Below are 27514 nucleotides of genomic sequence, written 5' to 3'. Positions count from 1 at the left end.
CTTTTTGGATCTGGCCATTGTCCAACGTATGGGTATTCTAGAATCTCAGTGAATGTCTTTCCTTTCCCCACAAGAACTAGGCTCTGTCCTGACCCTACTCAGCATCTGTTCTGAGTCAAACTGCAGGAAGTACCCTGACTTAAAGTTCAGAGAAGCGAAAAGAAAAACCAAAACATTTCAATCAAGGGCTGAAAATAAGTTTTTTTTTTTAATAGCCCACCTGGGGATGCTGTAACAGTTAAGTGTACCCCCTCAGAGTGGTGCTTGGCACAGGTAAAGCACTCATGAGCATTTTCAACTACAGTATTGTCAAATTGTGCAATCAACACGAATGCTGTTTGAATATATATATACTTTTTTAAATATTTATTTTTTTTATTTTTAGTTGTAGTTGCACACAATACCTTTATTTTTATGTGATGCTGAGGATCAAAGCCAGGGCCTTGCACTAGCTTTGCTAGGCAAATGCTCTACCACTGAGCCCCAGCCCCAGCCCATGTTTGCATATATTTTATAATTTTAAAGAATTGTTGATATATTGGTGTCAAAAGCCAAAGGAATTTACATTTATACATATTATTATACATATTCAAGTAACATCATAATAAAAATAAGCCTATATTGACGATCTAAAATACTCTATCAAAGCCTAATTATTGCTACTCATCCTTCAGTCTTGGTTAAACATTGCTTCTTCCTGGAAGCCCACCTTAGTCTTGCCAGACAGGATATGATGTCCCAGATATGTTTTCCGGGTCCCAGAGGCACTGGCAATTGCTTTGATGTCACACTCTTAGCATAGCTGTGATTGTTTGTTTAAATCCCCCAGCCCATAGATAATAAATTCCTTCAGGATAGGGACCTCTTCAACCCAGAACCTGGCACCACGTGTGACACTTAACAGGCTCTCCACGAATAATTGATGAATGTGTGCCAGAGCCAGTTATCTGCATAACTGTAGCATCACAAATCTGCTGCAGTGGAGGCAGGAAAAGACCTGGTGAGGTGGAAGGCAAATTAAAATCCTGGAGACAAGAGCCCCACACTTAACAGAGGCGAAGAAGAAAACCAAAGGGCTCTGAGGCCACATAAAGTCCCATGAGCACTGAGTCATGCTGCAGAAAGTGCCCTGACTTCAAGTTCAGAGAAGCAGAGAAGAAAACAAACAAACAAAAGAACATTCTAACTGAGGGCTGAAAATGACATTCAACTAAGTCCACAAGAAAATAATGACGATAAAACTTCTACAAAAAAATTTTTAATATACATTTGGCCATATTGATTCTGAATGGAGATGGGGCATTTTAATAAATTCGATTAGTTAATTTATTTATAGAAGGAAAAGCCTGTTTTTCTCCTCTTTATTAAGTTATGCTACATAAATCAAAAAGGACCCAGAGATTTTCTGAGGGGCTTTTAGCAAATTAACCTCCTCCAATTACTTTCACTTTTTTTTTTAAGTTGTCAATGGATCTTTATTTTATTTATTTATATGCAGTACTAAGAATCAAACCCAGTGCCTCACATATTCTAGGCAAGAGCTCTACCAGTGAGCCACAACCCCAAACCCTCCCCTTCATTTTAATATTCTTTCTAAGGTGGATTTCCAACTCTTGTACATAGAAGCACAAACCCAGACACAGGTACACACTCACTGAACCAATGTCGCACAGCTTATTCCAAGATATCCCCAGACATACTGTGACAAAAGAAAGCAGACATGGCTTATTAAGGTTGGGACAAGGTTTTCTTTGTCTCTGTTCCTTGGACACAGCACAGCCAAGAGAAGGAAAGGCCACTTGAACAAAAATGTCATTTCCAAGGCACTTTACTATATAGTGTGTTTGCACAAATTGAAAGCAAAATAATTACAAGGAAATAAACTTTGTATTTATTGAATGATTTTTTTTCTGGGGAATTTTAATTAAATATCGGTCCCAGTTTATGTTTATCTCTAAAATGGATGCAAATGGATGGCAAAAACTTCCCCAATAACCTAAAGTTGAAGGAAACACACTACTGAAAATATTGGCACATGACAGGTAAAACTGGTTGTAAGAATTTTACTTCTGCTTAATTAACACTGAGCAGTTCTGATCTCTGGCTTTGGATTGGGGCCTGGCTGAGAACTTCAGAAACTGGGAAGGGCCTCCTAAGTCCTGGTGTCACACTCTTGCCACAAAACTGAGCTGGCCTCTTTTAGGGACTACTATAATAGTCAAGTCAAGAAGGGCCTTGGCTTACAGTGGGTTCCTATCTCTTCTAGAAGAGACATCCTGCTGCTGATACTATTTGTTCAGCATTTCCCTCCTCTGCAGGCCCTTAGCCTCCTCCTTAGCCCAAGACCTCATCTTTTCCTCCTGGGACATTTGCAAGAGTCTGCAAATGTCTGCCAACGATCTCCATCTGGACAGCCTCCAGAACGTCTGGATGCCTAATCACAATGATCTTTCTTATACACAAATGGGATCATCAGACACAGCTAGCCCCACCCACTTACAATCCCTTAGCAGCTTCCGATGCCTCAGAATGGAATCCAGTTCCTTGGCAGGACATGCAAGATCCCTTGAGATGAGGCTCTTCTTGCCTTTCTACCTCGTTTCTTCCTACCTGCCCACACATCAGATCACCCACTTTAGAAATTTGCTTTTACCACATTCATATATTTATGTCTTTATCAATTTATGTTGATAAATTTATGTTCCTTATTCAGGGAAGGTCCTTCCTTGCTTCTTCCTCTCTTTCTACCCTACCGTTCTATCTACCTGGAAAACTCTTACACATCTTTCCATTTGCTGAAATGTCAACTCTTGTGGGGGACCCAGATAGTGTTTCTCAAACTCTGTGAACCACAGCCAGGTCCAAACCTCCATTGTAACAAACCTTATAGTACTGCAGTCATCTGCTTTTGTTCTATCTCTGCCACTAGACTGGGGAGCCCAGAAGGTCATTAGAACCCAGTTCAACTTAATGTTGAACTGATGAAGGTAAAGCATTATAGAGCACCAGAGTGCACCATGTAATTTTCCACATAATTCACTTTAAGCCCAGGACACCAGGTCCTCTGTGAATCTGATTTAAAACATGATCCCATCACAACTTCCCTGGACCATTTAAATTCTGGTTCATTTTCAAGCAAGATTTTCAATTCTGTTGCACAACATTTGACAAATAAACAGAATTCCTAACATATGCTGCCCTCGTGTTCTTCTAAAAATTCAGTTATTGTTTGTAACCCACAGTCTGTGTGATGAAGGCTAAACTCTACATTTGGGCATTTAAAGTCCTCTTTAATTTGGTTCTATCACATATTATTAAGTAATAAAATAATAGTTAACATTTATTGGTAGCTTACTACAGGCCACATACCGGTCAAAGAGCTTTTCAAATGGATTATCTTTTTAATAACCTTAACAGATATATTTATATATCTCATATAGATCTTACCATATACCAGAAAGCTTAATTAGTAATTAAATCATTTAATCTTCATAACAAACCTATAGATAGGTACTATTATCACTCCTATTTTTCAAATGAGGAAGCCGAAGCACAGAGGGATTGTGCAGTGGGCTCAAAAGTGAGACAGGTTGGACTGGAGCCCAGGGAGAGCCCAGCAAACCTGCATTCCCCACGATCCTGCTCCCATGCACCCCTGGACAGAGCACAGCATTGTCACATTCCTCTACTCTGGAGGCAACCACTTTCCCTCCTAGGTTGCTCCTGTTTTCCTTCTTGTGTGGGCTGGCTGCAGCCCTCTACTTCGCTCAGATGATCCTCATCCTCCAGACATATTAAGACTCGTCTGCTGCTTGAAGCCTTTTCAGAAACCTTTGCCACTCTTGTGTTTTCCCCCTCCTCTCTCTGTTCTACAGCATATGCACCAAACATTTTGCCACTCCAGTACCTTTCCATTCATGACCTTATAATAGACTATTTTGCATAGTTATTTGTCCTAAGTGAATTTTGGTCCCCAACAAAATTATGAGTACCTTAAAGACACAATCTGGTAACTTCTTCTGAAATCCCCCCCAGGACCTGGCACTGTGACAGAACTATGTGGTGGCTTTCTATATTTATATTGAGCTATATGTAAAACGAAGTAGGTCTCTCCTTCCCTATGTGAGAGATGAACTCAACTGTACTCCATAATCATCACAAAAAAACTAAGCAAGAATCCTGAAGAAATTTCAAATTCGTCCAATTTTTTTTTTTCCTGTTAGGTTAACATTGAGCATTGGAAAAAAAACAGAAGAAAATTAGAAAGCAGAGTTAGGAAACAAGTTCAAGATTCCTTAATTGAAACCACTGGAAAGGGCCTCGTTCTGATGTAGCTGAAAAATAAAATGATTCTTCCCTGCGACTGTCATTAAAGTCACTTAATTTATTTCAAATTTAATTTGTGGTTAGTCTAATAGTACAGATCCACCTTAATCTGACAAATGGGGACACTCCACATGCAGCAGCACCCCTTTGGCAGCATGCCTGTGTATGACAATGACACCACTGTATTTTGCAGTAACCTACTTGGCAGTGTCAGCTCCGCTGGTTATTAAGGTGTTGATCAAAAGCTCATGACCGTATCTTGCAGCCACATGTAGAGGAGTGTTGCCATCCTTATCCACACAGTCAATTTCACCTCCTGAAAGAGAGATTTTAATTCAGCATAACACAAGGAATCAGGCTATTCAGTTACTACATTCTTGCTAATCACTCATGTCGGCCAGATGTTGAATTTCTTTTCTACTCCACTGTGCATATCTGCTCTCAAGTACAAGAATATTTTTTAAGAACACAAGTCACTATCTGAAGTGGCAGTAGCACTATATCTGCAGAGAGAGAAGTCTACTAGAAATGCTTTGTAAAAATATCTGTCCAGGGTTGGGCCTGTAGCTCAGTGGTAGAGTGCTTGCCTTGCATGTGGAAGGAACTGGGTTCCATCCTCAGCACCACAGAAAACTAAAATAAAGGTATTGTGTCCATCTACAACTAAAAAAAAAAAAAAAAATTATAAATCTGTCCGTATTGTTTTATTTAAAGATCTTACAATTAGATGTCTGCTCTAAATAAACAATAAAATCAAATTCCATAAAATGTAACTCTGAAGACATTTAATTTCAATTAAAAAATTAAAGACCTATGGAAATTTCATGTTAAAGCATAAGAACTAAAAAGAACACAGAGATAAAGAAAAAATTCCCATGTGGTTTGATTATTTAACTTAAAATATGAGTAAGTAAAAGTAAAAACATAACTACAAACTGAAAATGTCTATATATTGTAGCTATCAAGTTAATTATAATTCTTTTAATATAATATTTCATCCTATTTTATTTTTGTCTCCTTTTCTCCCAACTTTTAATTATTTCACATTTCTTTTTTGTTATTGTTGTTGTAATTGGACACAATACCTATTTTTTATTAATTTATTTTTATGTGGTGCTGAGGATTGAACCCAGGGCCTCACACGTGCTAGGCGAGGACTCTATAACTAAGCCACAACCCCAGCCCCTTAATTTCACATTTCTTTCTCTCCCATTTTCATGTGTGTCTATATAAGTTTGAATAAATATAATTGATCATTTATCTGAGGAACCATTTCAAAATAAGTTATACATCATGATATTTCTCCCCAAGAATGTTTTTCCTAAGAGCAAGCACATTCTCACACATAAACACATTCTCTGTTATATCCAAGAAATTTAACACTGGTATAATTTTATGTAATGTACAGTGTATATTCTAATTTCTTCAGTTGTCCCCCAAGTATACTTTATAGTTGTTTGGTTGTTGTTTAAATATGAGATCCAATCAAAGACTCTGCAGTTGGTTGTATCTTTAATTTCTATTAATCTAAAATAATCCTCCTGCCTTTTATTTTTTTAAAACTAATAAATGGTGATATATAAATATAAATATAAATATATATATATATAATTTATATGACATATAACTATATGTTATTTGTCTATTTATCTATCTATTTATTTATTTATGTTACCAGGAATTGACTCAGGAGCACTCAACCCCTGAGCCACATCCCCAGCCCTATTTTGTGTTTTATTTAGAGACAGGGTCTCACTGAGTTGCTTAGCACCCCATTTTTGCTGAGGCTGGCTTTGAATTCTCGATCCTCCTGCCTCAGGCTCCCCAGCCACTAGGATTACAGGCATGTGCCACCACACCTGGCATAATTTATAATATATAAATATTATAAATAAATAGTGATTTTTGGAGACCAAATCAGGTTGTGTAGGACGTTCTGCTTTCTGGAGTTGTCTGAGGGTTTTCTCATTATTAGATTCGGGCTAAACATTTTAGCAAGAATGCCATTGAGCTGATGAGTACCCTCCCACCACATCTCAGCACACACCAAGGTTGAGTCATTCCATTGCTGGGTGATACCAAGTTTGATTATTAACAATGGGCACAGAGTTTCAGGATGGAAAGGAGGAAAAGTTCTGGAAATGGTTGGTGCTGATGACTGCACAACAATGTGAATGCACTCAATGCAACTGAACTGTTAATTCTTAAAAATGATAAATTGTAGGATATGTATACTGTACTTCAATTAAAATTTTTTATGATTATTTGATTAAGATGGTTCCAGGCCTGGGAATGTAGCTCAGTGGTAGAGCACCTGCCTAGCAAGTGTGGCCCTGGGTAACATCCCCAGCATTGCAAAAAAAAAAAAAAAAAGAAAAAAAAAGAAAGAAAGAAAGAAAGAAAGAAAAAAACAAAAAGGTGCCTTCCAGCATACCCCAGTACAGATAGGTCTTTCCCCTTTGTAATTTATAAGCAATTCATGTGGTGATACTTTGAGACTGTGCAAATATCCAATTCCAAACAGACTTTCCCACAATGACTTTAGCTTATACAAGGAGTACTTTGTTCAGAATTGACCTGAATTCTTTACTCTCTGTACTTATTTTATCATTTTGGTATATAGTTGGATTCATTTGATTCTTTTTATTTTGAAAAAAATTACTAGGTTTGATTTATTTTACCAACATGTAAAACATTTACACATTTCAAAAGTCAAAATTATACTTTTAAAAAGCCTCTCACTCTCATTCCTATTTCTTCCATTTCATCTCCAACCACTTCCTATAGTAACTGTTTTGTTACTCTTGGTTTATGTGTCTGTGTTTCTCCTTTCACTTACTATATCCTGGAATTCACTCCTAGAGATCATTTCTTAGAGCTAATCCTTCTTTTCTATAGAGCTTCATCATTTTCTATTGCAAGGATGTATTAGTTTTTGCTATAATCAGGAAGATTATAGCAGGTAATAACATTAGTGTACACTGTTTCATATTGGTCAGATGCATCTTTAGCGCCAATTCATAGAAGGGACATTTCGTGACTAAAGGACAAATGAATATGTGTCTTTGACAGAGTTTGCCACATTTCTTTCTGTGCAATTCTGCACTCCAACCAGCTTCCCCACAGCCTTGTCAAGGTTTTGGATATCTGCCATTTGTCGAGTGGAACCTCGGTGGAGCTTTTATTTGCATTTCTTTTATTACAATAGAAGTTGGACATCTTTCCATGTATTGAAGAGCCATTTACTTTTTCTATAAAAATTTTTTGTGACTTTTGCCCATGTTTAAAAATATGTTTGTGTGGCCTTTTATTCCTTGATTTTTTTCCATAGGTCTTAAACATTTAGGAAATTACCAATTTGTCAGTAATACATGTCACAAGTAGTTTTTCCCAGGTTTTCATTTTTTTGTTTGTTTGTTTTATTTATGGTGTTTTTATCCTGTAGAAATATTTTTTTGCTAATATATAAGTCTTTTATTATTTGGGTTTTAAATTGTTAGAAGGGCTTTCTCTACATTCTGGTAACAAAGAAACTAGTACATGTTTTCTATACTGGAAAGGTTTCATTTGTTAGTTGAAACATCTGATTCATTTGGAGTTTATTTTGGTAATGGTGTTTTAGTTGACTGACTAAATAAATGTTCTCTAAATGCCAGAAAGAATCAAAGTCCAAGAAAAGGACCTGAACAATTCAAAGAAACAGAAAATAGATTAGCTGTTGCCAGGGACTGGAGGAGGGAGGAATGGAATGGGGAGTGACTGCTAATGGGCACGAGGTTTCCATTTGGGGTAAGGAAATGTTCTAGAATTAGATAGTGGTGACGGTTGTGCAACCTTGAAAAAATTCTAAAAATCCACTGAATTGTATGTTTTAAAAGGTCAACTTTTATGATATGTAAATTATATTTCAGTTAAAAATGGAAATATCTGAAGAAACTACAGAAAAAAAGATGAGGAAGTAAAGGAGGCATAAGCACATCAAGGGACGAGGGGCACAATGTATGCTTGCCCTTATCTGAGCTAATATGCACTTGTAATTTAATAAAGGAAAACACCCAGTATATTGGGGCAAAGAAGTAAATTATTCTGATGTTCTATTCATTGACCATTCTGTATAGGAAAAAAATTCTGCATCATTATGAAAATCTGTTAAGTTATTGAATTATCACAGCGTGCTCTTAGATATCAAGTATTTTAGAGTAGGAGTTATCAGAAAATTGTGTTTCACAAAATAATCTACAAATTTCTATTAATTTTGACCATGCTTCCACTATTAATTACATTGATCTAAATAAGCAATATTAAACTAAAATATACTGTTATAAGGTAAGCTAATACTATAATGTTCAGTGTGTATATCTAAACTGTGCATATATACTTATATTTTCCAGAATGAGAAATCTAAAATCCTAAGAAATGTAAAGATTATGTAAATGGCTTTGTTCAATCTAGAAAGATATGATACATTTGTTTTAAGTAACATTTCTGATTGAGATAGTAATTTTCTTGTCATACAAACTTTAGAAAATTCAGCAAAATACAAAAAGGAAGAGAGAAGTCATATAAATTTCATGATTATTCTAGATAGACAATATTAATATTCTGGAATGTGTGTGTGTGTGTGTGTGTGTGTGTGTGTGTGTGTGTGTGCATGTGTAAAATTTTCCCATGAGATCATAGTCTGGAAAATCTTGTATCTTACTTTCTCCCTTAATGTTACATCACAATACTTTCCAGATTGTTTTTTTTTCCAATTAATATAACTGTAACTGGCTCTAGAATATTAGTGTTAAGAAAATTTACTTAGCAAATGCCCAATTACTAGGCAATGAAGTATTCCCAAATTCTTGCTATTAAGAAAAACAGAAATGAACATCTCTACAAAAAAGTTCAGATTATTTCTCTGCAACATTTTTTAGAAGAAGAAACACTGGATCACAAAAGTATGAATATCTTTTAAGGCTCTTGATAGATAATAATATCTGAGTAGCCTTTTATTCTCATAAATTCTTCTTTGGGGCATTATGACCAACAACCTCCCAAGATTTGTTTTCAGTGAAAATATTTATTTTCTGAAAAATATTTGTTTTACATTGGTAAAACACAGAATTAATGAAAGAGAATCTTTGCAAATAAGTGAAAATTATGAAAAATGTGTGGGCCTTGTGGAGGGAGCAAATGCTTTAAAAAGTGCCATCAGCACTCAGGGAAGATCACATGCTTCACTCTATCACCAAGACTTCTATGTGTAAGAATTCACTTGAAAGTCAATCTAGTGCACACATGGGGTGTGCAATTCAATAGCTGTTTGCAAAAGAGGTAATTCTTTCTTGACCTTGACTGTGACAGAAAGATACAAATGGCAACTTGAACCTAAAATTCTGATCTTTTTTCAAACCTTTGCTTCTGTGGTACAATGGTTATTATTAAAACAACTTGTTCAAATAAATAGATAGTGACAGTTTCTATAAAAGTAATAATTACCTTTGTGTAACTTTGTATACATTCTTAAATAAACAGAAAAATCCAAAGAGCAATCTAGGGTGCATGGATCTGTGTGAGGACTGTCCACAGCGATCAGAGAGGTTCAAACATGGAACTGATCTGGGAAATGGGGAGAGGGTCCCTGAATTCAGAGAAGCCTTGCTCTGAAAAACACTGTCACTACACATCCTTCCCAGCCAAAAGCCATCAAACCATTCTTAGGATGTATTAGTTTACCAGCTTCAAGTATAAAAAAATTGAGTACAGAAAGAAAACAGTGAAAAATATCAGGCAGTGTAGAATAGAGGGTCTGAGCTGATAAAGTCTCTTTTTACTGTGGTTAATATCATTTTAAAAGTCAATTAAAAGCCATAGAAATATAGATAATTATCATCCCCATACACTTTTTTAAAAATATTTTTTTTAGTTGTCGATAGACCTTTATTTTATTTATTTTTATGTAGTGCTGAGAATTGAACCCAGTGCCTCACACATGCTAGACAAGTGCTCTACCACTGAGCTACAATCCCAGCCCATCATAAGCTTTTGTTTTATTTAAAATACATTCCAGGAAAGCATAATAGCAGAAAAATAAAAGACAGCATATTTGTTATCTGAAAATGTTTTCTATTAAAGTAAAACCTAGATAGGTAAATTTCTATTTTATAATCACTCCATAAATCTTTCCAAGTCCACTTTAAAATCTTTAAGACTTGCTTGGAATGCAAATTAAGTATCTTTACCATTCAACAGAGGGTTACAAGTTAAATGTTGGTAATTGATCATTGATAATTACTGAGGAAAATAAACATTTGCAAGTTTAAAAGTATGCAGAGCATGTCAGAAGGGATAATTAATCAGTATTATGTAAGCACCCATCTGAAATTATTATTTCACCGCACAAACAAGAATGGTCGTTTTATTAAGTTGCCTCAAATGGATTGTGAGCCAAAAGGTCAAAAATCTTACTGTGAGTCATCCTAACCTAGTATTTGACTCTTCCTGCACAAACTCTTATTTATTTTTAAAGCTTTGTGAAGAAACCATCATTTTTGAACTTTCATAACTTGCTGGACAGCATCTAAGACAGCTGCCCAGTGCCAATGGCTGGATCAAATGCCTCCTCGTACCAAATTGTGTCGTCTTTCAGTTCTGTTCCCTCTTTGCTGTGATAATGCAGTGTCAGAGAACAAACTGTGATTTGACAACAGAGGTAAAAAGAGTTATTTTTAAAATGATTATCTTATAAAAGCTGAATGATTCTAGAAAAACAAAGTTAATAGAATTAATAACCTTGATTGGAGAGAGCAGCATGGGAATCAGAGCTGCCATGTACCAAGTCAAAACACCAAAGCAACTTAACAAAACAGACAAATAAATACAAAGGACATTCCTCAGTGTATATGCAGGTGGCTCAGAAAGCCTTTGGCCCTGTGGTAATGCACCCCCTGCTCCTGGAGGACAGAGGGTCTCCTGTGTGTTTGTGTTGTGACCCACTCTGGAGGACTGACAACAGGCCCTGAAGTGTGAGCCTCTGGGGAGGAAGGGTCTCAGCTGTAGCTCAGAATTTTTCCCAGAAGGAAGCAAATAAACAGGAGGGAAAAAAAGAACTTCCTATTCTCCCCAAGGGCATTAAAAAAAAAAGTCCAAAATGTCAAATGGAAGAACTCACAGTTCTCACATGTATAATGAAGACAAAGAAATGTCAGCTGAGAGAAGGGAATACCAAATTCCCTTCACAGGGACAACCCTGTTCCAAAGATACATGCCTCTAAGAGTAAATAGTTAAAAAAAAATTTTTTTTTAAACATCATTGCTCTTCCAGAGAATGTGTGGACAAGGGCAGTGGTTAAGAGTTGCACCTGCGATGTTAGATGACCTGTGTTCTGATCCTTTTCCTCAACGTAATGGTCTTGCCTCCCAATACCAATGTCAATCTCTCTTCCTCAGTTTCTCCATTTTAAAAGGGCGTTAATAAGAGCACCTCTTTCTCATAGGGTGGTTGAAAGGGTTTATATGGGATTTACGTAAGTGCCTGACACAAGCTAATGTTAGCTTTATCATTATATATCATGGGCTATAGATGGTAGCTACTATTTCTTCATTGATTCAGGACTTTGGGCCCCACCTGATCCACAAGCAATAAGTCAGGCCAACCAAGAATGAGACAAGCTCAAAAACAAAGACCCCCTGAACACAGAGGGTAAGAGATGGGGTTTCTTTCAGGTCTTGCTCCAACTCTAAAGTCCAGCAAGAATGCTCAAGAAGTACATGGAAGACCTTGAGCCCCTATGCTGGCTCATGAAGAGGTCAAAGCAGCCAGCAGTCCTCTAGGACTGATGTAAGCGTATTAGAATGACCCAGGAGGGCTCTGGGGATGACGAGGGGGTGGGGCAAAGGATAGACCTCTAGGAAAGTGGCATTTAAAAGGTGAAAAACTTGTTCTCTCTCCAACATTGTCTTTGTGGCTTGAGGCTGCTTTAATGAGAAACAAAGATTTTTAGGCCACAGAGCTAAGGCCCATTGATTAAATTCACATTATATTTTTTAAAAGGGTTTTTTTTTAAGGGGATAGGCATCATTTCTATAAAACAGTCTAGAAATACAGTGGGATAAGAAAAAGTGTTCAAAAGAGGAAGACTAGGGTCACCTCTCCCCAATATTTATATCCAGTTCCCTTCAAAAAAATGGATGTCAAAGGCATGGCACATATTTCAGATTATAAATAATGGATGTTGTATAGTAATTTCCATTTTACCTTCCTTGGCTCACTGGAAACTTGTTAGGATTTCTCTTCTCCTACAGCTTCACTGAAGTGCTTATAAATTTCCTCTGCTTTGCTGTAGATATTTTGCTTCCTAAGCATAATTTCACTGGCTGGCCTTTTATCCACATGCCAGAGGCCTTTTGGTTTTATGACATAAGCACCTAAGAAATAACTCGATGCACTAACCATTCTAGGGCATGTCATCCAAAATTCTTACAAGATGAGAAAAATACAGATCTAAGAAAACTGACTTACATTAGAGTTTTGAGAAGTGAAAATATGGGTCAGCTAAAAAAAAAAGTTTAGGAACTACCAAACTGACCTAGAATGTCAGCTTAAGAGATGAACTCAACCTGCTTTTCTTTTCTTTAACTGTCTTTAAGATTTGCTGAGGTAACATAAGTTGTATTATCAAAGTCAACCCACACATGCTGGCCGTGACCTACAACAGTAACATGAAATATGATAGTTCGTGACACTCCCTGGTACTTTGGCTTCAGAGACAGCCCATGATGATTCAAGTACACCTTTGTTGTAAGCCTGGAAAAGTACAATATTATGTGACTTTCCAAGGTCTCTGTCAAGCCTGGGATTTTATGATCCTTTTTATCACATACTTACCTGCCTTTCTTCTGAGTCCTCTCCTTTTTCCTACCTCTGCCCAAGTGACTCAATGAACTTTAGCTTAGGGAGCTACAGTGAATTCTAAAATCTAAAAATAATTTGCTGCTAGAAAATGTAAGCTACATGTCATTATTTGTTTCAGAGTAAAAAGTACATAATCATAGGGTTTTTAAAAATACTTATTTTTTAGTTGTAGTTGAGCACATACCTGTACTTTACTTATTTTTTTTTTTAATGTGATGCTGAGGATCAAACCCAGGGCCTCTCACATGCTAGGCGAGTGCTCTACCACTGAGTCACAATCCCAGCCCCATAATTGTAGTTTTGTATACCATTACCAATTTCAAAGCTCACACGCCTGGCTGGGAATTGACTGTGAAACTATGGCTTTATGTTCTGTTAAGGAGAATGTTGATGCTATGTCTGATAATGAGCTTTTAGCAAAGTCTGTCAAGGACTTGTGTAAATCTGTGCTTACTAAAACTCCGAAATAAAGCACCAACTTTCACATTAAGATGACTGACAGTCAAACTCAGACCAAAAAGCTGTTCAAATAATGACACCATGGAAGCATCTCTCTTACCATTCTGAATGAGGGTTTGTGACCGGGTGAACCTTCCGTGGACAGCTGTCATGTGCAGTGGACTTTTGCCATCTTTACTCTAAAAACAGGAGAGAGGGAGAAACAAGGAAGGTGTTTATGTGCTGGTGACGTCAATCTCAAACAACCCTCTGGATATTGTTGACAATGCCCCAAAAACATCAATTTCAATTTTTTAAAAAGTCTGATCAATAATTACAAAGACTGATAATTTTGAAAGAAAAAGAAAAAACATGAATGGCCTCTCAAGTTACTGTATAACATCACATTTTAAAGAGGTTTGGAGAGGCAATCATCCAAAATATTTTTTCCTCCTCTCTTGTAATCCACTGACAAAGGAAGTTTCCTTCAAGGTGTTTTTTTCAACTTTAAAAAAGACAAATGATGTATGAACTTGTGTGGTTCCTATTTGACCTGTGGTTGATAAAACTGCTATTAATCACTGCAACTGTCAAAACCAACAAGGAACCCTCCACCTTCCCCTACATTCCAGTTCCATAGAAAAACAACACTTTTGACTATTCCAAAAGAGAATCCCTGGCTCTGGATAACTCAATAGAAATCACAGAATTAAGCCATGCAACTATTTAGGAAATTGCCATTTTAATGATCAGGTGGAAATATGTGCTGAATTTATATATTTGCTACTTATGATAGGAATTATGGAACTTCACAACACATATTAAGCTAAAACATTAAAAATGTACAGAATCTATATATTGATCATTATCTTAACAAAGACCAAAGTCCTACATATTTAATTCTTCTGAAAAAGAACCCAAAAGAAAATACCAATGTTATTTTAGACCAAAAGCATATAGAGAGAATGGACAAACTGTTCCCAACTTAAAATGGTTCCCCTAAATGATTTTTTGACTTAATGATGATACAAAAACAATTCACATTCATTAGAAACTGCACTTTAAATTTTGAATTTTGTTCTTTTCCTGGACTAACAATATGTGGCAGCAAGAGGGAATAGAAGTTCTCAGTCATGAGAGCATGAGTGTAAACAGTGGGCACTCAACAGTGTACTATGTTGCCAAGCTGTGATGTTCTGTAGGTTAGAAGTGTTAAATGTATTTTCAACTTATGATGGATCTATCGGGGACTTAACCTTATTATAAGTTAAGGAGAATCTGTATTCTCGTTCAAGTATTTAAAAAAAAATCATGTCACTATTACTTTTCTAAATTTTATTAGACATATTTCTCTAAGCCTAAGGTTAAGTTATGAAGTTTCAAAATGCATGGTCGTTTTTGTGACAAAACTTAAATAACTATGCTTTAAAATGACTTCATTTTAAAAACTCCACATTGAAAAACAATCATTTAAATAAGTATTTTCTTAGGGTAAACCAAAGCCCACCCATATCTGAATCACCAAAATTCTTGTTAGAAATATGGATTCTAGGCCAGGTGCAGTGGCACATGCCTATAATCCCAGAAGCTCCAGAGGCTCCAGAAGCTGAGGCAGGAGGATTGTGAGTTCAAAGTCAGCCTCAGCAAAAGCGAAGTGCTAGGCAACTCAGCAATATAAATATCTCAGAAAATATCTTTATATATATATATATATATATATACATGCACACATATATATATATATGTGTGTGTGTATATGTACGTGTATGTGTGTGTGTGTGTGTGTGTATATATATATATATATATATATACACACACAAGGATGTTGCTCAATGGTTGAGTGCCCGAGTTCAATCCCTGGTACCCCACCACCACCACCACCAAAAAAGGATTTAGGGCTTATGCCCTAATCCACCCTTATCAAATTGGAATTGCGGCCATGTCTAACTCTACACAGTGACTAAAGTCTTAGAGCCACTGCTTTAGACTGTGAACTTAAATAGCTTATAAACCCACAATGTTTTGACAGAAGAATTTTAATTTTATCCTCTGATCCTATTCCTGAGGAAAGGAGTCACATAAAGTCAGTACCAAAGAAAGAGTTAATCAGAGTAGTCATTGCATCTTGACAGAAGAAAATAAAGTACTGTCACATAGATGGTGGAGGAAAGTCATAATAGAATCCATTTGATATGATTATGACCTGAATAAGAAAATACTGAGAATAGAGGATGGAAGTAAGCTTGATGCTTTATTGAGAATAATATTTTTAGAGGAAAAGGAGAAGCAATTGAGAGCATGATGGTACGTCATCATCGCTATCCACGAGACTCCTATTTACCATCCAAATAACTGAAAAGCCTGGAAACTACTTTGGAATAAGGATTTAAAACATACTCTTCCAATAAAAAAAAGTGATGACAGTCCAAGAATGTTAAGAGAGGAGAGAAATTCCAGAGTTGACGTTAACTTGTCCCTAGGTGGTGCTATTTCTTTAAATTTTGCTCCAGAATTTTCTCTTAAATTTAATATGAAAACATAAGTAATTATCATTTAATTAAATATATATAAAGTCATAATACTTCAGCGTTTAGAAAATATATTCATGAATATATAAGAACTTTCCCATGCCTGGAAAAGAGTTTAAAAGCCTTACCAAGGAGGACCGGCTTGGTAGCTAGTGAAATTGCAGACAGAGCCAAAGCAGAAGTAACTGGTCTTTGCAGTGCATAGTTTGCAAAGCTGGTGCCATTTCAGGGATAGCAAACACCACGCCCTTCTTCTCCCAAGAAGTGCATGTGCCTCTGATAAAGGGACAAATACTGCTAAAGGCACAAATACTGCTAATTCCCCCCATAGGGATACAGGTGGCAGAGGTAGGGAAAATGGGGACCAGAACTATGAAGAGTATCATGGCAGCCATTCAGGGGCAGCTTTGTTCATGAGTGGATACAGAGGCAGCTCATTATTTCAAAAAGTCATTGAAAAGCAATGGAACTCAAAAGGATCATTCCTTTTATTTAGCCTCTAGAAGTCAGAACTCAGAATATTCAGGTTGAAACTAGGGATCCTACTAGATTTCATTATTTGCCTAAGAAACTTTTTGTGTAGAAGACTTGGCTGTTATTCTTGAATCAAGAACTTCAGACAAGGGTAAACACTGCCTGCATTCTCATCAGAGAGCTTATACTCAAGTCCTTCATTTATTCATAGGCTTTCCTTTGATAAATTTTTTTCTTAATTTCTGGTCCAATTTTCTAGAAACATTTTTTTTCTAGAAACATAGATTTGAGGCTTAGAAACTTTTATTTTGAGAATTCACTTAATTTAAACAAGAAGCTCTTTTGTTGATTCAGGTATGACTATGCACTAAAACATAAAGGAAAACCAATGAGCATTAAGAGTATTTTAGAACAAACAGTAGTACCTTTTCAGGGCAGAACTCAATCTCATCCAAGGAAGACCAATCCTTGAACTAAATGAAGTGTTTCAATCTTCTGGACCATTCTTTCTCTCAGAAATGCACTAAACCTTATTTCCTTATCCTCCAACATCCCTCAAACCATCCCAAAACTTCTAGGCATTGTACTCCCCAGGGACCAGAAAGCACAACATTCTCTAAGCCATGGAGCTACCAAAAGTTGCACAACTCAGTGGCCCTGCAGGATGGCAATGAAGCCTCCTATGGGATTACACTGAGGCCAACCTGGGGTGCAGGAGTGTCAAACACAGTTGGAAATCCCACAGGCGCTCCTAACTCAGTAAAAGAGTCATCTAAAGGCTGGTTTGAAAAAGCTACACATAAACCAGTTTATTTTTAATGGTTCTAAACGCCAGAGATGGTACATGGTTGGCTCAAACATTCATTCCTCTCCCTTCCTTACTTCCTCTCCAGATTTCCAAGTGCCACATCCTATCACTGCTTACTCTTGCTATTCCTCTTTGCACCTTCAACTTGTCTACTACAACCCACTCTATAATTGGGTCCTGGTAGATATAAAGAAGGAAATGGGCCCACTTTAGCAGACATTTAATATTAGGGCTAAATGATCCAAGGGCCCAGAGACAGAAAGAAATTGAGACCACAGGTAGGCTAAATGTTAGTGACTGGGAGGTAGCAAACCAGGCTATGGCAATTTCTGAACCTGTCTTCCTAAGTCTTATGCAGCCTGGCTATGGGTATAGTGCCTTCTTTAACCCTCACTTTGAATGCATGCTAAAGTACCCTTAAGATGCAACAGAAATTACAATGTGGTCTCTAACGAATAAGAAAAATGGTGTGCTCTTCCTATTTGTAAATTACAAGTGAACCTTTAGTAGATGATTTTATGAAATGTCATGTCTTTATTATTTAAACTAATATTGCAAAGTCAAAGGTAGGGCCGTGGTCAATCTATGTAAAATGAAGGACTGTAAAATGTGTGCAGATCACATATCCCTCCTCCTCTTCCCATCAATCTTGTAACTGCTCATGAAGACATCACTTTTAGTGTTTTATAAGAATAGAGGAAAACAAAGTGAACATGTGGGTGGGTATTGGCTGCATTTCAATATGCTATTTCCCTCAAACTTTGGGAAATCTAAACAAATACAAATTGTCTTGCATCTACAAACATTTTCAAAACCCAAGGAGCAATGTGGTACACAGAGATAACAACTTTAATTAGAAAGCTACCTCCAGAGTCAGACAGGATGGCTCTACGGAAATGTTAGATGATCTGTGCATCCAGAGTGCATCTGGAATCACTAAGGAGGATTCAAAGGGCATTAGGAAATCAGAGCATGTAGACAGAATAGATGAAAGGAGATTGAGGAAGGCTAGATTTTATTCAAAACATCCCTTATGTTGATTAGATAATAAACTCAAGTCTCATATTTTAAAATCCCATTTCCTATATTCTGTTTAAGATCAATAGTCCATAGCAAAAACCCTGAATATTAAAATTAATAAAATATACTTTTCAGGTCCATTTGTGGGAAAGAAGAGAAGACTACCAAAATCACTGTACATATACAGTTGAAGCCCTTATCCAATCTGAATGGGCCACCAATCCCTTAGCTAAAAGGTGTAGGCCAGTATGCCAGAAAGTAGCCTTCTAGCTTTAAACACTGGGCACATGGAGAAAATGGGGCCATGTTTTTCAGAGGAAATGGTGAGCCATGAGTTCATTAAGTGGAGGGTGGTAAAGATATTACTTTATTTAATTTTAACAATTTCCTTCCTTTAAAGGATCCACAGGAAAACCCTCATACACCAGGATGGCAAGAAGATGTCAACAGCCCTGGACATTGATGGTCAACCTGAGTGCTTTTTGCCCCTTGCAACCATGTTCTGTGATCCCACCCAAAGACTCTCTCCCTACCTTGCGCTGCAGCTCCTCTGTCTCTTCAGCACCCAAGGACCTTCCTTACCTCTTCTTGGGAACTTGGGTGGGATCCACTAACAGGAGGTGGAACTCTGAAGCTCTCTTCATCTGTTCCGTTTTCCCTTTCCTGCCCACCTTGCACTTTTAGGAAGATCCTATACTCCCTTCATTTCTTTCTTCCTTCTCTTATTCTTCTTCTTCTTTTTTTAAAATTAAGTTATTTATTTATTCTAATTTGTTATACATAATTGCAGAATGCAATTCATTTCATATTACACATATAGAGCACAATTTTTCAAGTCACTGATTATATACAAAGTATTTTCTTATTCTTCTTTTTTCATCCCTTTCTTTGACTCTTCCCTCTCTCCTGATCCTAAGTAATGGGCTCCTGAAGTCCTCCCTTCCCTCGCTAACTCATGCTATCATATGCTCTCATTCTTTCCTCACAGTTTCAACTATCACCTTTATGTGAACAAGACAACCTAAATTTTTCTTATATTCTCTACTGCTTTCCCATGCTGGAGGATCATATTTTCCATTACTAGGTCCTCAGACTGGCTGTACCAAGGACTCAAAATCATCTCTTCAAAAACTAAACTCAACAGGTTTCCTCTAATACCAGCTTTCTCCTGAATTCCGTTTTAATGAATATTAACAATGGTATTCATTTATTAAATGCTTAATGTGTGATAGCCATTAGCCTATGTGATTTAGGTGTGATAACTCCAATTAATTCTCACAACAGCTCCATGAAGAAGATACTATTGTTTCCTGAATTTTGCAGATAAAAAAACTGAGACATGCAGAGAGGTTGCTTATGATTAAATAGTTATTCAAAGTCAAGGCTGGGATTGAAATCTAGGCACTATATCTTCAGAACTGAGAGCTTATCTACTTTGCTCTATTAACTCTCACTAGGTTCATTAGGTTCACTACACATAGATTTTCTTTTTTTCCAAAATAAGAATAGTTAACTTTTTATTTTGAATATAAAAATAAATAAATAAATAAATAAAAATAATATGTGTCCATTGCATCACAACCAGAAGATAAAAAACAGTATGCAAAACAGAAACTAAAATTACGAATCATAATTTCATCACCCTACAGTGACAAAATTTTTCTACATAATTTTTAATCACTCTGTAGTGATAACTGATGCTAGCATATTGGTATATAATCTAAATATTTTCTTTTTCTATCTTTCTATGCATATACACAGACAAATAATTTTTTAAAACTAAAAAATGGGATCATAGTTACTTTTTATGTGGTGCTGAGGATCGAACCCAGTTCCCTGTACATGCCAGGCGAGCGTGTTACTGCTTGAGCCACATCCCCAGCCCAGGATCATAGTTACTGATTGCATTATATTTTTTCTGTGATAACATTGAGTCTCATTATTCTTTTTGATATTTTCCAATCTTACAGGCAAATATTTATTTCTGTTGTCTTCATTTTTCTAATTACTAAATATTTTTCATCAGTTTAATGGATATTATTTTCTCTCTCTTGTTAACTGCCTTTACCTAAATTTTCTAGTAGATTATCAGACATTTTCTTGTTGGTTTGTATATGCTCTTTATAAATTAAGCATATTAACTTGTGCCTAGCATGTTAATTGCAGAAAATTTTCCCTGGTTGTTCCTCTTGACTTTGTTAGTTTTGTTGTTGTTGTTGCTTTGTTTTGCCATATAAAAACTTCAAATCATTATGGAGTAATATATATGTATATATTTTTTTCCTTTACATTTTCTACCCTTGGTGTTCTATGGTCAGATTACTGTTTCTAATGCTCCCGTCCCATAGCATATGGAAGCCCAAATTCCTCAGCTGGTAGATGAGCCATCTTCCTTGGTTGTGTTTCATTTCTGGTTATTTATTTCTGGTTCCTCTCTTTTATCCAACTTAAACTCTATATTCAATTATGCCAAATTTCTCCTCTGAACATTTGCCCCATATGTATGCAATACTAGAAATTATGAGAAAAAATGTAAAAAGATTTTAATGGTAAACAGACAAGGTCATTAAAATAGATCAGTATGATATTTTTTAAATTAAACCTTAGAAATTATAATTTTTCAAAATCAGAAATGGAATGTACTAGGACTTTGCTTTAGGATTCCTGTTTGCTCAGGAAGATGGTCTCCTGGTGCAGGAAGGATGTTCTGCTGCAATGCAAGGGCATTTGAGTGTAACTAGATGATAGATGGTGCATGCACAGGCTTGCTTTGGTTGGCCATCACAGCGAGCTAACTAGTTTCCTAAGGTGTACGCTGAGCTTTTCCTACTCACAATTCCTATCTCCTGTGCTTTTGCTGTTCTCTATATTAATACCTCTCTCAAATTATCCCTGTGCCCCTCCTCTCAACTGATAATCTTCTCAGCTCAAAATCAACCTCCATTTTTATCCTCAGATGAGAAGCAGGCCATCTCTTCTACTCCATAATGCTTTATTACTCTCTCAGGGTACTCTATATTGCAAATTCCTTGCTGGCAGAAACCATATATCCTCTTGGAGTATTCCTTCATTTCCAAACAAAGGGCACTAGGTAACCCTTAATAAATTTGCTAAATAAAGGAATGACCATTAGGACCAAGTCATTGCTACATCACTGAAGCCACTGCCAGTATTTGTAGCTTGCTCTAGGAAAGTATTTGAGGGACATTCTGGAAACAGGCCTATAATCATTAGTCCTTCCTTTGAATTCTCAGCAGCTGTGCCCTAATCTCTGCATTAGAATCTGGGCTGAGTCAACATCCTTGTGACCCAGTATTTTCCCTAGAGCATTAACTAAGCCACCAAGGACACATGGTTAGAGCCTCAGTGCCTTCCATCTGATCCCATGACACCTGTAGAAGCAAAATAGCTATTTCTGAAGCATTCCAGTCCAGAAAAATGCCATGTGCCTTGAGATGCTCAAGGCTGCAATCCATTTATACATGGTATAATTTACAGCAGTTAGTTTTGCTCAAATAGAGCTCGATGCAAAGGTATTTAACACAGAGAAAGACTAAGTGTTGTACCTGAATGTTAACATCTGCCCCATTGTTTACTAACAATTCCAGGCACAAAGCACCATGAGTGGAGGCAGCAGCAAAATGCAAAGGGGTGAAGCTGTTGTTGTTTGGTTGGTTCACATTAGCACCATAGTCAATCAGCTCGTTAACTACAGCGTCCTGTCCATTGTAGCAGGCGATGTGAAGTGCTGTATTTCCATAGACATTGATCTAATCAATCTGCAAAAGAGTCCAACACAGGGCAATTAAAATCACTGGAGCCAATTTGCTCCATTTTCCACAAAAAGCCTAATAGCTGTGACTGGAGAAAGGAAATATCCATCCATCAACATAATTACTCAGAGCTTACTCTCACCACAGCACGTTATCCTGGGAATGCTTGTCACCCTGAGGTAAAGATCGGGGGAAAAAAGTGAATGTGACAAAAAGTGACCCAGGAGGAAGAGTTAGAGGTGTCATCCTGTGGAAAAGCATTTTCTATCTAGGAAAAGGACACAGGATGAAAAGCAGAGCTGCTTTCAAAATGCCATAAGACATGAATCCAGCAGCCAGAAGAGAGCCCCAAACTCAAGGCCAGGGCAAAGTGAACATAAAGAGGAAGGGCAGGAGCGGGCAGGAGAGGTGGCTCTGGAACCCATACACACAGGTCAGCTCAGAGCCCACTCTGGCTTTGCTCCGGAGTCTGACACATCACCAGGCTGTATTCTAATAGCAGAACAGTGGATCTTCCCTGAGGCGTGTCTAGTTCATGGCTCCCTATTGCTTTCTAAGACCTGCTCTGGGTACTGAGTGTCACCATATTGGTCTCAGTTTAGCAACTTGGTTTTCCTTTCCTCCCTGGGAAGGATGCACCAAAGCCTCACCCTTGCTTTGATTCTGCATGTTGAAGGCACATGGCACAGGCCAACTTGCCTAGCTCTATGTCTGAGACATGTCTGATGTTTGTTCCTACCATCCATTCATGATTTCCTGCTATAAGGCACAATTTCAAATTCTAGATTCTGAAGGTAGGATGATGTTTTAGTCGGCTTTTTTGGTGATGTAACCAAAAGACACGACAAGAACAATTAAAGAGGAAACGTTTATCTTCGGGGTTCACAGTTTCAGAGGTCTCAGTTCATAGATGAAGGACTCCATTCCTCAGGGCCTGAGGTAAGGCAGAACACCATGGCATAAGTGTGCGGTGGAGACAAGCATCTGGGAACATGACATCAGGAAGCAGAGAGAGCTCCACTTTCCAGGGACAAAATATATACCTAAAAGGCATGTCCCACATGACCCACTTCCTCCAGCCACACCTTTCCTGCCTACAGTTACCATCCAGTTAATCCCTACCAGGGGATTAACACACTAATTAGGTTAAGACTCTCATAACCCAATCATTTCACCTCTAAACTTCCCTGCATTGTCTCACACATGAGATGAGGAACCCTCATCAGTGTCTTATACAAATGACTGATTAATATATGTTACACAGAATATAAATGTTTATATATTTCCCTACCTAGGTTGCTATAGAAAGTTAGACTGCATCTGGTTTTCTTCTGCTTAGTCTATGCCCCCCCATTGTTCTTTATTAGTTACCAATGTAGACTCAGAAAGAAAAGATGCTAGAAAATAAATTCCTCCTCCTTGAATTAAAATGCAAACAGTATTTAATGGCAAACAACAGAATCACCCTCCCACAGGCCATGCAGGGATGCATGAATTGTCGCTCACCTCTACCCCCAGATTCAGGAGATGTTTGACAACATTGATCTGTCCGTTGGAGGCCGCAGCATGCAGTGGGGTGTAGCCCTTCTTATCCTTACAGGTCACTTCAGCACCGTGGTTAATGAGCAATGCCACAACATCCAGGTGGCCTTGACAAAAGCAGCAGAGAGCATCATTAACCTTCACAGGGCATTTGATGACTCATTTCAACCAAAGGATCATTTCATTTCACCATTAGCTTTTTTGCCACCAGTATTTTGCTGAGCTATTTATGAAAAGCTGCCATATGGCAAATATTCAACAAATATTTACTGAGCAACTTCTATGTGGCAGACATTATGTAAATGCTGTGGGAAGAAAAGAAGATGATTCATATGCAAGACTTCAGAAGATGTGGTAGCAGTAATTCCTGTCATCATGTCAACAAAGAAGGACCAGGACCAACTAATAGTTCCATATGAATTCTACAGTCTTTTAAAACTTGTGCTAAAATGAAAGCAATGATTTTTTTTAAAAAACAATTGCCATTTATCACTGAAAAGTTTAACAGTAATAATCTGGTGTGGAAAATCCTGAAAAAAGAAAAAAATTAATTAATCTGAACATCCCCACATTATTGCTAAATCATAGGAGTCTGCTGTTGTTTAGTTGGTTTTTCACCCATAAAAATTGCAATTTCATATGGCTTGACATCAAAGTACTCTCATGAATGGCTAAATAGAAAACTCTTCTAATTTCAACTCCAATGTGTATTTCTTTCAAGAATATTTTACTCTGTCCCCTAATTCACTGTGTATAGTATGATTTGCTTTGATTTCATGACTGAAGCTTGTTTGACGCTTCGGGGTCATTGCTCGAACCACGGCTGATAGCTGAAGGGTTAAGCTATAGAGACAGAGATATAGACCGACAGACAGACGTTTGGTAGAGGTTTGTTTTATTAAAATTTAACTTTTTCTTCTCCCAGAATTTATACACATAGAAAGGTATATTCCATTACTAGTGGTGCTATCTCAAGCTATTTGTCTTGGTTTTGTCTCATTATCCCCTAAAGATGGTCATCTACGGGGTTTGTTGTTTGTTTGTTTTTTGTCTTTCTATCTGTATTCTGATGACACATCAATATTTTTAGTTGTAGATTGACACAATACCTTTATTTTGTTTATTTAGTTTTGTGTGGTGCTGGGTATCAAACCCAGGGCCTCACACATGCTAGGCAAGTGCTCTACCACTGAGCTACGACCCCAGCCCCATGACTGTAATTCTTTAAGGTGTTTTATCCAAAAGTTTAAACTCTATATCATCAAAGAATGAGCTTGAAACCCCATATTCTCTGAGCCCTTTCTAGCTCTAGCTTACAGTCTATCCTGCCTAAACACCTGTCCCCTGGCAAGTGTTCCCTGCCTCCAATACAAGAGGAATCAAGTTAACATCGAGTCTGCTTCAGCTAACTCAAAAGTCTGTGCCATTTTAAGAAAATGCTAATGTTCCCAAAGTTTTAAGGTTTTTGAAGCCCTAGGAGTCATTCAGAGCCATCGATAACCATATAATTTATTTCATCCCTGCTCCAACCTACATTTTTCCCCCTTACAATTAATGTTAATTTTTTAAATGATGATAAAAGGCTTGTATACTTGTTTAAAAGGATTCAGTAAGGCAGAAAGGTGTTAAAGGGAAAGCAAAATCACCCACAATCACTAATTCCTAAGGATAATCAGCTAATATTTCAGTATATAACATTTTCCAGATTTGTTTTTATAGCATAGATTATTTTTTAAAGGAGGATGCTATAATTCATACTACTTATTATCTGTTTTCCTTGCAGAATCTCTATGTTAATAAACACGCATGGGAATCAATACCATAGTTAACACAGTGTCCCACTGAGAACTTCCAGAATTTACCAAAACTACCTCCCATGGATAGGCATTCAGGTTGTTTACAACTTGGTGCTGACAGAATCCTATCTTCTTTTCTAACCTTAAGATGTTCTCTCAATGGAAGGATCTTAGTTCTTCATTTCTTATAAGTACACATTGAGAATCAACTCTGTGAGGTATATCATATGTCAGAGGGTTTATGGAACAAAAGCAAAGAAAGGACAAGCATAGAGATGTAACCTCTTCCTTCATGTTCTCCAGCAGCGTGGAGCAGGCAGAAATTAGGATTGTACTCCCAGCTCAGTCCACAGCACTTCCACCCACTACAACCCAGGCTTTTCCTCTCTTCCTTCCTCCCAAAACATTTATAAATAAAAAGACAAACAGCCCTTGTGTCTTTGCTTTGCTAGCCAGTCCTCTTTCTTAAGCACCTTATTTTGCTGTCATACCAAGTTAAAATAAGCACAATCCGTGCAGACTTCCAATCCGGAATGAAGCACATTCAGAAAGGTCCAGACCATGATCCAAACTCCTCCTCTTTACAAGGTAAATAAATCTCTGACAAAGCAAGTGCCCAACTAGAGCACTCTATGTGTGCCAGTAAAATGAGCCAAATCATTTAATTGGAGCCCAAACTTGAAGTCAGACTTGCCTGAGAGAAAACTTACGTGATCAACAAGAGACCTGTAGCTTATTTAGTTAGGTTATGTGCATTTTGCTTTCTATGCATGGGATTCTTACCCATATATGCTGCCCAGTGCAGGGCACACCGGTCCTTCTTGTCAAATGCACTGATGTTTGCCCCTTTGGCCAAGAGTAAGTTGACCATCTGAAAGACAACCAATAATGAAATTAAGCACATACTCTGTAATGGTGAGGGTTCCTTGCTGCCTGCAGGTGATCTAAGCTTGATCTGATGTTAACATCAACCCTAAATGCAAGTCAGAGATCTGGAGTTCAACAAACCAGGAAGATGAATGCACAGAAGACTCCATGGCATGTGTCAAATTAAAAGACCAAAGACTTTTTCAATTCATATGGTCTCTAAATTTAAGAATGGATATAACTGCCTAAGTTTGGTATACAAATATTATTCTTACATTGTCTAAAAGTCTTAGCAATAAGTTCAGGGTCTGTAAGGAGCATCCCAGTTCCTAAAGATGAGAACACCCACCTCCACATGTCCATTCAGAGCCGCATGGTGCAAAGCTGTGCGCCCCCCTCGGTCAGAGACATTGACACTGCTCAGTAGGGGAATGATCACTTCTGCACACTTGACAGCTTTATTGGCTGCTGCCACATGCAGGGGAGTCTGCCAGTTCTTGTCCCTTGCATTGACATCAGCAGAGTGCTTAATCAGTACTTGCACTGCTTCCTACAACAAAAGCAGAGTTTGCAAGGGTCACTGACAAATGCTCAGTCAACACTTTCCATAAATGCTTCACCAGATGCAGGGACAGGGAAGACTCCCTGTTTTCCTAGACTGGCTCCAGACAAGCAAAGTAGTATATGATAAAGACCAAAGAGAGACACAGACCAAGATAGACTTGCTTTACCTTTCTTTGTCAGGCCAAGAGTCCTAACACATCTGTAAAATCAAATAAAGTTTCCAAGGTTTATTTAAAAGGTATTTCTTTAAAAGGTATTCTTGGGCCAAAAAAAGAGTACTCCAATATAGGTGAGCATAGCTGGGTAAAATATCCACAGGCCAAAGGTCCCCAAAAGATCAGCTAAAGTTAGAGGTGTTTGTCAACAAGCTTCAAAACTCCCAAAGTTAAAAGGCTTCCAACATTCTTGCATCAGTTTGTAAATCTTTGGTTCTTTCTGCCAACATCTTAACCCTCAGTCTTGTATGATCAATAAACAGT

General features: G+C 37.4%; 1 protein-coding gene across 1 annotated transcript in view; it reads right to left on the bottom strand.

Annotated features, from left to right (window-relative positions):
• LOC144257311 (uncharacterized) overlaps positions 1–27514 on the bottom strand; it is a 138965-nt gene that overhangs the window by 10137 nt on the left and 101314 nt on the right. The window contains 6 exon segments of the mRNA XM_077803516.1: positions 4528–4642; positions 13785–13863; positions 22060–22272; positions 23773–23915; positions 26388–26475; positions 26821–27021. Of these exon segments, the coding sequence (XP_077659642.1) occupies positions 4528–4642; positions 13785–13863; positions 22060–22272; positions 23773–23915; positions 26388–26475; positions 26821–27021 (839 nt within the window).

Source organism: Urocitellus parryii, chromosome 10, assembly GCF_045843805.1.
Source record: "Urocitellus parryii isolate mUroPar1 chromosome 10, mUroPar1.hap1, whole genome shotgun sequence".
Classification (NCBI taxonomy): domain Eukaryota; kingdom Metazoa; phylum Chordata; class Mammalia; order Rodentia; family Sciuridae; genus Urocitellus; species Urocitellus parryii.
Note: the sequence above shows the minus strand (reverse complement) of the source record. Positions and strands in the feature narration are given on the sequence as shown.